The following is a 13,677-nucleotide window of genomic DNA, read 5'->3' as shown; positions in this document are numbered from 1 at the left end:
CCAATGATAATGAATCATAAGGAAGGGCGATATGATCAGATCTCTGTATGCAAATAAATGCATATTGCAGTATTCTGGACTGACTGAAGGTATATTAAAGGGGTGCATACCCTTCTGGGGTATTTTTATCATTTATATGCAGACGTGGAAACATACATGCATAAATGACCCTTACAGAATACTGAATTGAAAAGCACACACCATAACATGATGGCACATATAGGCATGGAATCTGGACAGAGCGCACAAGCATTCATATAAACACTATAATTTACACGTAACCTAGAAAAGAGGACTATACGCTTTTGAAAGTGAGGGTATTGAACAGAGAGCAAAATTCACAACCCTCTTAAAAGACAAATTGTTGAATTAGATAGAGATGATTACTTGATCATGGACAAGGAACTATGGGAGGCTAACAAGAGGACTCCACCGGGAAAGGCCACAGGGCCCGATGGCCTTCCCATAGAATTTTATAAACAGTTTTAGCCTACAATAGAGTACTACTGAAAGTGTTAAACACTGCCCTAATGAAAGGGGAACTACCCGAATACTTTCAACATGCCAACATCACAGTAGTGCATAAAGCTGGAAAAAGCCCAAATCTCTGTAGGCCTATATCGCTACTCAATATTGATGCCAAATTGCTTACAAAAATATCAGCCACTAGACTTAATGTGGTAATAGGAGAGATAATTCACAAGGACTAAACAGGGTTTATATCAGGCCGTAATGCGTCAGACAACGTCCGAAGGGTTTTGATCATCATTCATCTAGTCCAAAGGCAAAATTCAGATCCCACACTAATGCTGGCCCTAGACACAGAAGAGGCCTTGAACAAGGTGGAGTAAGGGTTCCTACTAGTCTTGCTGAGGTCTCTCAATTTTGGTCCAAGATTCTTAAAATGTCATACAGACCATATATAGATCCCCTAAGGCCAGGATTAAAATGAAAAACTCTGGAAGCTTTTCTCTTGGAAGAGGAACTAGACAAGAGAGTGTACATTGTCCCCCATCCTGTTCGCTCTCTATAGAACCTTTTTGCTGAAGCAATAAGGGGAAATGGTGCCATTTCAGGATTTAAAATGGGTTCAGAGAACATGATAGTTAAGAATAAGAGACTGCATAAAGAGCTAACTGAGAAATTGATGCCCATTGGTAACAGTATTTTATCAACATTTAGCTTGTAGCCTGGTACTAAATTCTGCAGAATATAGTGTAGCACCAGGCTACAAGCTAAATGTTGATAAAATACTGTTACCAATGAATACCCCATTGGACAGAGGAAAAATTGAGACCAGCCTTTCCATTTAAGTGGCATATCAAAATTAAACATCTTGGAATATTAATCATACCAAATCTGAACAATCTATATTCGTTACACTATCCAGCCATGTTAGAAAACCTACAGAAAGATTTGGAGAAATGGAACGTCTTCACAGTGTCTTTGCTCACCAGAATTAATGTAGTAAAGCTGAATGTACTCCCTGGGCTTCTAGTTTTGTTTATGATGCTTCCATGTCAAATACCAACCTCCTTTTTTTTCACAATTAGATACTCTCATAGTTGAATTATTAAGGATGTGAAAGAGACCTAGAGCGGCCCTAAAAGTACTAAAGCTACCAAAAGAAAGGGGTGGGTTGGTGGTCCCCGACTTTCAGTGATACTATCATGCCGCCCAACTTTGAACAGCCTTATATCGGTACACTGCACGGTCTGATCAACACTTGATACCACTAGAGGGCAAAGATTTAATGGATGATTGTCCTCTCTTTTCCACTCAAAAGATTCTTTGCCAGTGGGGTGGTTTTTTCATGTGATAGTGGGGCCAGTCCTGAAAATTTGGTCCCAAATAGTACACCAATGTGACTTTGAGCTGGTAGACTCCCCTATCAAATATATATTACATGATAGAAATTCTGGATCAAAGAACGACAAGACTAGATTTCATTGGATGGAGTGTCACTAATCAAATAATTTTTAGAGGGTTTAGTATAAAACAGACTATCATCTCTAGTGTGTATAGTTGATTATTAAAGGAGAGTATTTATTGAATTGAGTCCTTTAGTTTAATTATATATTCATATTGAAGGGAGGAACATGATGGAGGAGGCTGCCTGGGACTAGAAGTCAGGTCTACTGACAGAACATATTTCAGCTTTATTAAGGGGTAAATCGATTATTCTCTATGCCTACAGAAGATCCCTTGATTGATTGGACTGATGTTCAGGAAATGCATACGTATTTGATTAGAACTGAAATGAATTTGGCAGTACTTGTTGAATATTGTCACAATCAGAGAATCCCACAGGGATTAATTACGTTTATATAAGGAACTGAGATTTCTTGATGATCAAGGCTTTGCCACTCAATGGAATGAAGTGATATCCAAGTGTGTGTTGAATCTGATGCTGTTGACTATAGATCATCTGAACAAAATTATAGCAGTTTGGGAGGTGTAGATTGAGGTATGTTCGCGATGACAAAAAGGAAACCACATCTTCTTTTTACTAGTAACTGGAATTGTTCCCTCGGTGGATTTAGCGGAGTACACTCAGCCCAAGGCTGTCAGACCCCGATGCCAGGGTGATTAACATTAACAGTATTTAATTTATCCTCTCGAACTCTTTCTACAGATCAGGAGGCAGTATTATCTTTGGGACTTTCTTTTGTACCCACCCATTAGTATGATTCCTTCTCAACTTGTGTTCAGCTACAAAGACTTTTTTAGGAAAATTAGACTGCACAGTTTCTTTACTGGTAGGGATAATAATCAGGATGGAGATTCTTTTTTTTGACACTGACCTGCGGGGTACCACAAAGATCGACACTGTCACCTAGTCTGTTCAATATCTACCTCAAGCCACTAGATGAGCTGATTCGGTCAGTTCTACATCTGTGCGGATGATGTGCAGCTACTCATACCCGTTGAGCCTGACTTACCTACAAGCCTTGAATAAACTGCTTACCTGTCTAACATCAATTCAAGAATGGAAGTGGATACATACCCAACATCAAAATCACTTTTGGGAAGTACGAACTCCCCCTCAAATCACAAGTCAGGAGCTTTGGAGTACAGTTAGATTCAACACTTACATTCCCCAAATCCAACCAACCTTCAAGAGCTGCTTCTACTATCTGCCACAGCTATGCTGCCTCTGTCCTTACATCAAGGAGGTAAATCTTATCCCAGTTGTGCATGCCATGATAACATCAAGACTGGATTACTGCAATGCACTTTACAATGGTCTGACTACAAAGGGCCTGCACCAGCTCCAGTTGATTCAGAATGCAGCAGCAAGACTCCTAGAAGATTTGCAAGCGATGTGACCACATCACACCATTTTGGCTACCAGTACAATTCAGGGCTAAATTTAAAACTCTATGTCTGATCTTCAAGGCCCTGAAAGGAAATGGCCCCGATTACCTGAAGAATAGGCTGATCACACTGCCAAGGACTTTCACTAATCACACCCTCTCCAAAAGACATTATACGATGTGATACCCGCAAGCGAGCCTTCTCCGGAGTAGCCCCCATATTCTGGAATGCACTGTCTGAAAGGCTCCACTTAACACAAGCCTATCTCTACTTCAGGAAGCAGGTGAAAGCTGGGCTCTTCAACCAGGCCTTTAATGGAAGTAGTAACTAACTTGTTAGCCTCACTCATACACACACGAGTGACTTGGGCTGCACATACTGCAGCAGGACATGTTTATCCACTCCTACCCTAGCTGAGACAATATTTAACCATCTTTCTGACCTCATGTGCAACTTTCTTTAAATCAGTCACCTTACTTTCTAACTCTTCCTACTTTCCCTATCTATATATTACATCTTTGCTTTACCCTTCACTATCAATTATAATGTTCTATTATGTATTGTGTTGACATTGTAAGAAGTATACTATGCCATACTTTGTATTGTTTTAATATTTTTTACTGCTGTAATTGCCATTGCTCATGTTTGATCTATTCTTCCATACACTGCCTTGAGTGAATTCCTTCAAAAAGGCAGTAAATAAATCCTAATAAATATAGTCTTTCCTCCACTTAGACCCCTCCAGGTCCAGTTCATCCAGTTGTAGATACTTTTCAAAGATTTGTTTTGAGGAATATTTTCTTTTCCATGTTTTATTTTGTTTGATTTCTATTGATAACCTTAAGAGTGGACTAACACGGCTACCACACTCCTCTACTTGAGGAATGTAGAGAATTTAGAAAAGCACAGGAATCTTATCCATTATAAGCTCACTAGGGGTCAGAGTGATGCTTTAAATCAGTTGGAGGATATATCAATTGTGATCTATTCTTACTGTACACTGACCGCCTTGAGTGAATTCCTTCAAAAAGGTGGTAAATAAATCCTAATAAAATAAATAAGGGAGGGAAGTGTGGTGACACAAGATAGGAAGAAAGGTGGTGTAAATGTTTTCAACAGCGTTTGCTATTGTTTTGGGTGTACCAACGTGGCGGCAAGTTTCGACTGCTGGCTTCAGCACCTATAATGAGCCAGGTAACCTTTTTGATTCAGGTCACTCTCTACTCTTACCGTCCCCCCTCCCCGGAGTGCAAAACCATCACCCCTAAATCCCCTTCCTTGTAGCCGCCTGATATTAGTTACCAGATACTGCAAACACAATTTAAATAGAAATAATAAATGCAGCTTTTTATTCCACTGGTGAAAACAGAGACAGATCCCGCTGTGGTTACACCCCCTTGTGACGTCACCATGGGGCTCGACTTTGAAGGAGTGAAAGAATGCTACCTACCTGATAGCAGTCGTTTACCCATTCTTTGAGTTTGTATTACTATCAGAACCCACTTTTTTTTTTACATTGACAGTAGCTTCTCTTTACTGCCCAGTTTGCTAAATGGTTGGTCTGGTCTTGTTGCCAGCTTCTCGGGGCGGAGACAGAGAGAAAAAAAAAAGGACCCAAGCGTAACCCTAGTAGCGCTTTAGAAATGTTAAGTAGTAGTAGTAGTAGTAAGTGTTGTACCAAATTCAGTGTCTGCTACAGCGAACAGCTAGGACACAAATAATACCGGGGTTATGAGCAGCAGCTAATTATGACAGATCGACCCAGTTCTGCTTTAGCCCCCTTGTAGTAGTAGTGCTGCTACTACCAATTCCTCTAGTCGCGACAGAGCTACAGATACGACAGGCAAAGCACAACGGGATCGCGGGTCAGGGCCGACCCGAGGCAGAGAACCGGCCGCTAAAGGCAAAGGGACACACTCCCTTGCCAATAACGAAAAGGCGCAATATACGTAAGGAATAAAATAACACCGTACGAAAAGCAAAGGAGTGTTCTTATATCAATTTTCCACCATAGTACACGTTAGCCCGTGTTCAGTCCCAGACAGACCGGGGGTGGATTCCGAACGAGCAATCAAACATAAAATACTGCACTTTTTTTAGAAATATAAAAACTGTTACGCACACGCGGAAATCCTTATGGACAAACACGAGGGCTACAACGGCCGATCACTCATATGTGCACTTACTCCTCCAAGAAATCCTGGAACAGCTTTTGACATTTTTCCGCCACTTCATCTTTGAGCTGCTGTCCAGCCGCCGTCCCTGTTGGCTCCTGGACATCCATGATCCCACGTTATAAAGAGAGAACCCGCTTCCTCCTCCCGGTACCCTAGAAGGAAAAGTTTCGCGCCAGATCCTGCGTCCACGTGACCAGCTTCGCGCCAGTCAGGGCCAATCGCTATTCCCTCCCGATCTGACAGGTTGGATTCGCGCGAGTTTTCTCCAATCAGAAAGAAGATAGGGTAGCGTAGGTGGAGCCTGCTGTGGGTGGGCAGCACACAGTCAGCGGGAAGGGAACGGAAGAGACGTCTATTAGGATAGAGAGAGTGGTGGCAATGGGGCTGCCCTTCGGGTAGAAGACTGATGGATTTCCCGTTAAGCAGAGTGCCGATTGACTCTGCTTGTGTCTTGTTTACTCCGTTAGCAAAACGCATTATTGTAGAGCTCGGTCCTCCGAAGCGCCTTAGGCAGTACCACTGTGTGCTTTCCATTTTCCTTCTTTTGTGACATACTTGCACCAACTACTACTACTTAACATTTCTAAAGCGCTACTAGGGTTACGCAGCGCTGTACAATTTAACATAGAGGGACGGTCCCTGCTCACCAACCCGGGGCCATTTTCCTGACCCAGGTGATACCATCCCTTTTGCTCCTTGATGTATGCCATTTAGCAGTTGTTTAATAAGCGGGCCATGAACAGTCAGGCCCACCTAGTCAGTGGCAGTCGTACACTACAGGCCTTTGAGAGAACTGAAAAAGATCTTTCGCTCGCCTCTCCCATGTTAAATAACATGCTGGCCATGCAATGTTGTTTAAAGTACTAGGTCAAAATACTTAAGTAAAAATAAATGTATATTTTAGTACTTACGTTAAAAGTGTAAAGTGAAGAACACATTAAAAATTTTTACTTAAGTGAAAGTAATAAAGTTATTGCCCATGCCCAATATAATACCTTTTGAGTAAAAGTACTGCAAGTGCAATGAATGCTACTATTGTTAATGTTTTTATCCCAAATTTCACTTGTACTCCCTGTTAATCAATCAATCCTACAAATTCACATTATTTTAATGATTTAATATAGAAATACAAATATCAACATAAAACATATAACATATACACACCCACAGTGCTCCCAGCATTGCTGGAGATTCTTGCCCAATGTCAGTCATACATACATCCTCTAATCACAGCTATAAAGCTTGTAATGAGCTATTACACAGTCAATAACCCGCAGGTGTATAGATGTACCCTTGATGATTATTTATAATCCATATGGTAGTCATACTATTAACTCCATCATAAAGGTCTACATCCGCCGGGCTTCAACTGTTCATAAATCTCCTTATAAAACGAGGAGCATAAAATGTTTTATGCGGGAAAAATATATGAAAGGAAACCCCTTTAAAGATGATCTTCCATGTTTTCAGACCGTCGGCAATAGAAAAATCCAGCTACTGTGAGCACCTGCAGCTCATCCTTATTCCAGCATATTCTCTCATTCGGTTCTCAATGCGAGACCGCATTTCGCTCTTAGCTTCTTCAGGAGAACCACAATCACCGCCCTAAACAAACACATATAAATCCTATATAACATAACACCAATTTACTTTTCTACAACCTTTTTAATAAATACATGATTCATGCTTAATCCCTCAGTAATAATAACAATTTACTCAGCAACTTACCCAGCGGGCTAATTTCCAGGTCTGAGCAGACAGGAAATGACGACATTCATTTCTCTATGAGTGCCTGGATACCTCATATATACCACCAAACCCCTCCTCCTAATTACGTACTAGACTCAAATCCATTCCACCTCAAGGTTTAACCCCAGAGGCGTCACCGTTTTCCATTGATAAATGAAGCGCTGTTCAATATTAAATAGAATCTCACTCACATTACCACCTCGATCCCACAAGGGGACCTGTAGCAATGCCATACATTTAATATCTTCTATAGTATGTTTGTATTCCATCCAGTGAGTGACCAGAGGGGCATCATCCCTCAAATTCCTGACATTACTAATGTGTTCAGCTAGTCTATTCTTCAATTTCCTCCTAGTATGACCAATATAATATTTTTTACACGGACATATTATACAGTAAACAACACGTTCACTATTACAATTCGTAACAGACCGGAGATAAAAAATTTTTTTTTGAGATCCTGGAATTTTTATAGCATTCCTAATAATAGCATGTTTACAATAAACGCAATTATTGCATGAGGAATGATGCCCTCCATTTTTCTTCCCACTAGGACGTTTCAACAGCTCTCCTAAATTAGATTTGCGGCTATATGCCACTTTCGGATGTTCTTTAAAAACTGGATGAATACTCAGAATGTGCCAAAATTTGTGGGTGGGTTATATGTTTTATGTTGATATTTGTATTTCTATATTAAATCATTAAAATAATGTGAATTTGTAGGATTGATTGATTAACAGGGAGTACAAGTGAAATTTGGTTACTAATATACGTACTTTGTTTTTATATAGAAAAATTTCCCTAATAGGTGTTACTAATGTTTTTATCCCAACAATTTTATTGCTCTACAATTCAATTCAATCCGCTTTGCTTGAAGTAAAACTACATTTTTGAAAATGACTGTCAATCATGCAGTGCCGTAGCAAGGGTGCCTGACACCCGGGGCGGGTCGCCGCTGCGCTCCCCCCCCCCCCGGGTGCAGGGCATGGCGCCCCCCTCCGGAGCGCCCCCCCCAAAACGCAACCTCCCCCCCCGAAACGCACCCTACCTTGCAGCGGGGAGCAGGCGGGAGGGCCAATCCGCCCCCCAGTGCATGTCACTGGGAGCTGCGTCGGCTCTGCTGCTTCCCTGCTTTCTCTGCCCCTGAACAGGAAGTAGCCTGTTCCGGGGCAGAAAGAGCAGAGAACCAGCGAGCCGACACCCCCCCCCCCCCAGCGCGTGCACCCGGGGCGGACCGCCCCACCTTCCTACGCCACTGCAATCATGCGAGTGTGCTTGTGAGTCATTAATCCAGCACAGCTATAAAGGTTCAACAACTGCACTAGCAGAAAGTGGATTGTTCAGTCTGATAAAAGGTTCCTTCAGATCAGGCCAGGTTGCAGTATTAATGATGTCTTCTGACTGGGTCTGCAAGTTATGGTCAAGGGAATCTCTGAAACACTTGACTTCCATATAGCAAAGAGTACTTTATCATCGTTATCATTATCTTCTGCATTACAAGTGGTGCTGTCTAATTCACCACTTACATCTTCATTTTATCTTTATTATCATTGTCATGCCGTCCAATTACAAGGAAGGCTTTCACAAAGTTGGAATTATTGTCTTCTTTTTCAAACAATTTTTCATCAGATGGCAAACTGTGTTTGAATATCTTTGAGAATTTATGCATGAATGTCAACTTTGTGGGAGCCCTTCAGTCTTAAAGCTTGTGAGCCCTGCAGTGTATGCTGCTTTGGTGAGTAACTTTTTTTTTATTTTGTCATACTTATGCTTTCTTTGGCTGCTCTGAGGGAGGTTCCTGATTAATTATTTATATGTATGTTTTATGTTTTTTAGTATCAACCAGACAGGGAATACATTCATTGGCTCCTGTTGGGTAGGTATTGAAGTTTGTTTGTAGTGACATCTTGGTGGCTGCTGTTTTATTTTAATATAGGGTTGTTTTAAGTGTATTATGACATTTTACAATGGGCTTTTATGTATTTATTTTACAGTTTGATAAGCCCCTAACACTTATCAAACATGGGCAAAACATTGCCATGTTGGGCAGTTAGATGAAATCTGTATGCTGTTTTTAATTATCTGCAGTCAATAAATTCTGTTTGACTTCATTTTTATTTATTTATTTATTGCATTTGTATCCCACATTTTCCCACCTTTTTGCAGGCTCAATGTGGCTTACCATCATGAATAGTGGAAGTGTATAAGAAAATATACATTTAGTATAACAGAAGGATCTTGGGTAGCATGGTAATGATAAAACATGATAGTAAATTTAACAAGCAAATGTTGTAGGCAAGGTAATAATAAAGCATAATAGAGCAAAATAAAGCATGTTAAAGCATGATAATGAAAAAAAAACATGATAGTAGTTTAACAAGTAGATATTATAAGGCAGTTCTGGATATATGTGTAGGAGTTCATATTTGTTGATCTTTGTGGTATGCCTTGGTAAAGAGATGGGCCTTCAGTAGTTTGCGGAAGTTAGTTCATAGATCGTTTTTTAGGTTGCGCGGCAGTGCGTTCCAGAATTGTGTGCTCAGGTAGGAAAATGTTGACGCATGCGTTAGTTTGTATTTTAGACCTTTATAGTTGGGGAAGTGAAGATTTAGGAATGTACAGGATGATTTTTTAGCATTCCTGGGTGGTAAGTCTATCAGGTCTGACATGTAGGCTGGGGCGTCTCCGTGAATGATTTTATGAACTAGGGTGCATATTTTGAACGTAATGTGTTCTTTGAGTGGAAGCCAGTGCAGCTTTTCTCGCAAGGGTTTAGCACTTTCATATTTTGTTTTACCGAATATGAGTCTGGCTGCAGTGGTCTGAGCTGTCTGAAGTTTCTTGATTATTTGCTCTTTGTAGCCAGCGTACAGTGTATTGCAGTAATCTAGATGACTGATTACCATTGATTGTACCAGGTTGCGGAAGATGGTCCTTGGGAAGAAAGGTCTTACTCTTTTTAATTTCGACATTGATTGGAACATCTTCTTGGTTGTGTTTTTCGCGTGACTCTCAAGCGATAGGTGTCGATCAGTGGTAACTCCAAGAATTTTTTAGGGTGTCCGAAACTGGAAGATTCAGTTTTGGTGTGTTAATGGTGGTGAATTTGGTCGTGTTATGTTGCGAGGTGAGTATTAGGCATTGGGTTTTTGCAGGTCTGCTTTTCTTTTCTACTGTTCTAGATCTTTCAGTCTATTTGCCTGTGTATTTTGGGGGGACATACTGTAGTATCTACAAATTGAACTAGAAAACTTACACCATATCTCTAAGCTGGCTTGTGATTTATACAAAGACTAGGAAAAAAGGCCCGTTTCTGACACAAATGAAACGGGCACTAGCAAGGTTTTCCTCGGAGTGGGTGTGTTTTACAAGTGTGTGTGAGAGTGAGTAGTGAATGTGTGTTTGTGTGTGACAGAGAGAGAGTGAATGTGTGAGTGTGTGTGACAGAGAGAGTGAGACTGTGTGCGAGAGTGTGTGTGAGAATGAGAGTGCGTGCCAGGGGCCCCCTCCCTCCCTACCAGTTTCAGGGTCCGCCCGCCCCCCTGCAAGTTCCAGGGTCGTTGCCCCCCTCCCTCCCAGTTTCAGGGTCCTCCTGGCCCCCCTCCAAGTTCCAGGGTTGTTGCACCCCCTCCCTCCCAGTTCCAGGGTAGTTGCCCCCCCCCCTCTCCTCCCCTCCAGCCACCCTGCGATGTTTAAGTGAAAAATTAGGGAGCTGTGAGTGTGTGTGTGAGAATGAGAGTGTGTGCCAGGGGCCCCCTCCCTCCCTCCCAGTTTCAGGGACCGCCCTCCCACCCACCCAGTTCCAGGGTCATTGCCCCCCTCTCCTCCTCCCAGTTTCAGGGTTCGCCTGGCCCCCCTCCAAGTTCCAGGGCCCGCCCAGTTCCAGGGTCATTGCCCCCCTCTCTCTCTCCCAGTTCCAGTCTAGTTGCCCCCCCCTCCAGCCACCCTGCGATGTTTAATTGAAGCTGTTTGTAAGAGTGGTGTTTTCATTTTATGTGGGGTTTTTTTTTTTTTTGGAGAGGTGAGGTGGAATGAGTGTGTGTGTGAGGAACTGAGGGGGGGAGAGGTCTGCATCGCTGTGAGTGTGTGGTGTCTGTGATTGTGTGATACGGGAGTGGGGTTTATGAGGAGGAGTGAACGGGGTTCCTGCATGAGTGTGTGTGTCACACAGAGAGTGTGACAGGGTTACTGCTGCTTTTCTGGTAGGGGGTGGCAAGGTGCTTGGAGGTTGGTCAGCGTTGCAGGGTTGTGGTGGGGGTCAGCTGTTTGTAAGAGTGGAGCTTTCATTTTATGTGCTGGGTTTTTTTTGGAGGGGTGAGGTGAGTTGGAATGAGTGTGTATGTGAGGAACTGAGGGGGGAGGTCTGCATCACTGTGGGTGTGTGGTGTCAGTGTTTTTGTGATACGGGAGGAGGGGTGAACAGGATTCCTGCATAAGTGTGTGTGTGTCACACAGAGAGTGTGACAGGGTTGCTGCGGCTGGTTGATGCTTTTTTTTACTGGGAGTTTCTGGCAGGGGGTTTGGATGTTGGGCAGCATTGCTGTCAGTCACACACCTCTGACAGGCCTCAGATCTGCCTCTCCTCCGTCTTTGTTTGCCACCTTCTTCGCTCTTTTCCCTAAATTTTGGACAGGTCTCAGATCTGTCCGTGTTGTTTTTCCGCCACTCGGACGTTGCGTTGTCGGTGTTTGAACTGTTTGCCTCTGTGTGGCACGGCACGCTGGCAACTGGTTTCCTCGGTCTCACGTGGCGCGCTTCCAATTGGTGTTCTCGGTCGCACGGCTATGGAGGAGCAGCTTTGAAATTGTTTGTTTTGAAGGCTTTCGGTGTGGGCATGCGATTGGCGCGAACTTGTTGTCGTAACGTTCCACCCTCGACGTCATCACGTTGTGACGCGAGGGCGGGACAGACAGAGATGGGGACAGGGTTACAAATGTAACGAAACTTACGAACCCTTTACTTTAGTGAAGCCACAGAGTCAGCTTCAGAACGTTGGAGGTGCGTTTTATTATAGTAGAGATATGAAGCTGGATTACAAATTGACTTGTTTATGCCAAAAGAATTTGAACTGCCTGCTGCAAAGATTCAGTAAAGATTTTGTTGGTTGCATCTAAAATCTGGACTGGAGTACTTTGCTCCTAGACTAGCAAAGAAAAGAGAATAAAGAGTATAAACCCAGCTCAATACTTTATAACCTTCCAGATTTTTATCTGGCCCTGGCCTGCACCCAACTCACAGTGCATATAAAGAAACCCTGAAAGACTTTGTTTTGTGGCCCTGGTCTTGGGTGCTGACCAGGGCCGTGCCTAGGGTCTCTGGCGCCCCCCTGCAGACTATCAGTTGGCGCCCCCCCCTCCCCCGTGAAAATGATCGCTCACCACTTGCCACACTGACAGGAATTGTCAGCAATATTCTTAGAAACAGATTGCTATACATTGCAAAATAAGATAGCAGATGTAAATTCTCAAAGTGGACATATTCCAAACACTAAAATGAAAATAAAATGATTTTTTTCTACCTTTGTTGTCTGGTGACTTTCTTTTTCTGATCATGCTGGCCCAGTATCTGATTCTGCTGCTATCTGTCCTCTTAACTCCGTTTCCAGGGCTTCCTTTCCATTTATTTCTTTCCTTTCCTCCTTTCTTCTTCATTTCTGGTCCTCAGCTTCTGCCTATTTTCTTCATCCATGTGCAGTTTTTCTCCTCTCTTCCTTTTCCCTCATTTCATCTCCTTCATCTTTCTTCCCTCCCCTCTAGGTCCAGCAATTTCTCCTCTCTCCCTGAGCCCTGCCCTCCCAATCCATGCCGATCCATGCTCCTCTGTCCCCTGCCCCCTTCATTCATCCTTTTCCAGCAATTCCCCTCTCTCCCTGAGCCCTGCCCTCCCAATCCATACCCATCCATGCTCCTCTGTCCCCTGCCCCCTCCATTCATCCCTTTCCAGCAATTCCCCTCTCTCCCTGAGCCCTGCCCTCCCAATCCATGCCGATCCATGCTCCTCTGTCCCCTGCCCCCTCCATTAATCCCTTTCCAGCAATTCCCCTCTCTCCCTGAGCCCTGCCCTCCCAATCCATGCCCATCCATGCTCCTCTGTCCCCTGCCCCTCCATTCATCCCTATCCAGCAATTCCCCTCTCTCCCTGAGCCCTGCCCTCCCAATCCATGCCCATCCATGCTCCTCTGTCCCCTGCCCCCTCCATTCATCCTTTTCCAGCAATTTCCCTCTCTCCCTTCCATGACCGCCCCCCCCCTCTCATCCATGCTCTCGTCTCTCCCCTGCCCTCCCGCTCCCATTGTTCAATTCAGCTGCCCACCCTCTTCTCTCCCCCCAACATCCCTTTTCTTTTTTTTTCTTTTTAAATTTACCTCCGTAGCGGTTCCGGCAGCGTCAGTGAAGGAGGCGGTGCTCCCGACGTCGCTAGCCTTTCCTTCGCT

At 43.4% G+C, this 13,677-nt stretch overlaps 1 protein-coding gene across 2 annotated transcripts in view; it reads right to left on the bottom strand.

The window, feature by feature from the left end:
• The window catches only part of MCM6 (minichromosome maintenance complex component 6), a 46,049-nt gene extending 40,388 nt beyond the window's left edge, over positions 1 to 5,661 (bottom strand). For both annotated transcript variants that reach the window (XM_030210126.1, XM_030210127.1), the window contains exon 1: positions 5,505 to 5,661. In XM_030210126.1, coding sequence (XP_030065986.1) covers positions 5,505 to 5,602 — 98 coding nt within the window. In that variant the 5' untranslated portion in view covers positions 5,603 to 5,661. The remainder of the gene's footprint in view (positions 1 to 5,504) is intronic.
• Between the last annotated feature and the right edge of the window lie 8,016 nt (positions 5,662 to 13,677).

Source organism: Microcaecilia unicolor, chromosome 7 (genome assembly GCF_901765095.1).
Source record: "Microcaecilia unicolor chromosome 7, aMicUni1.1, whole genome shotgun sequence".
Lineage (NCBI taxonomy): Eukaryota > Metazoa > Chordata > Amphibia > Gymnophiona > Siphonopidae > Microcaecilia > Microcaecilia unicolor.
This window is presented reverse-complemented; position numbering and strand designations above follow the sequence as displayed.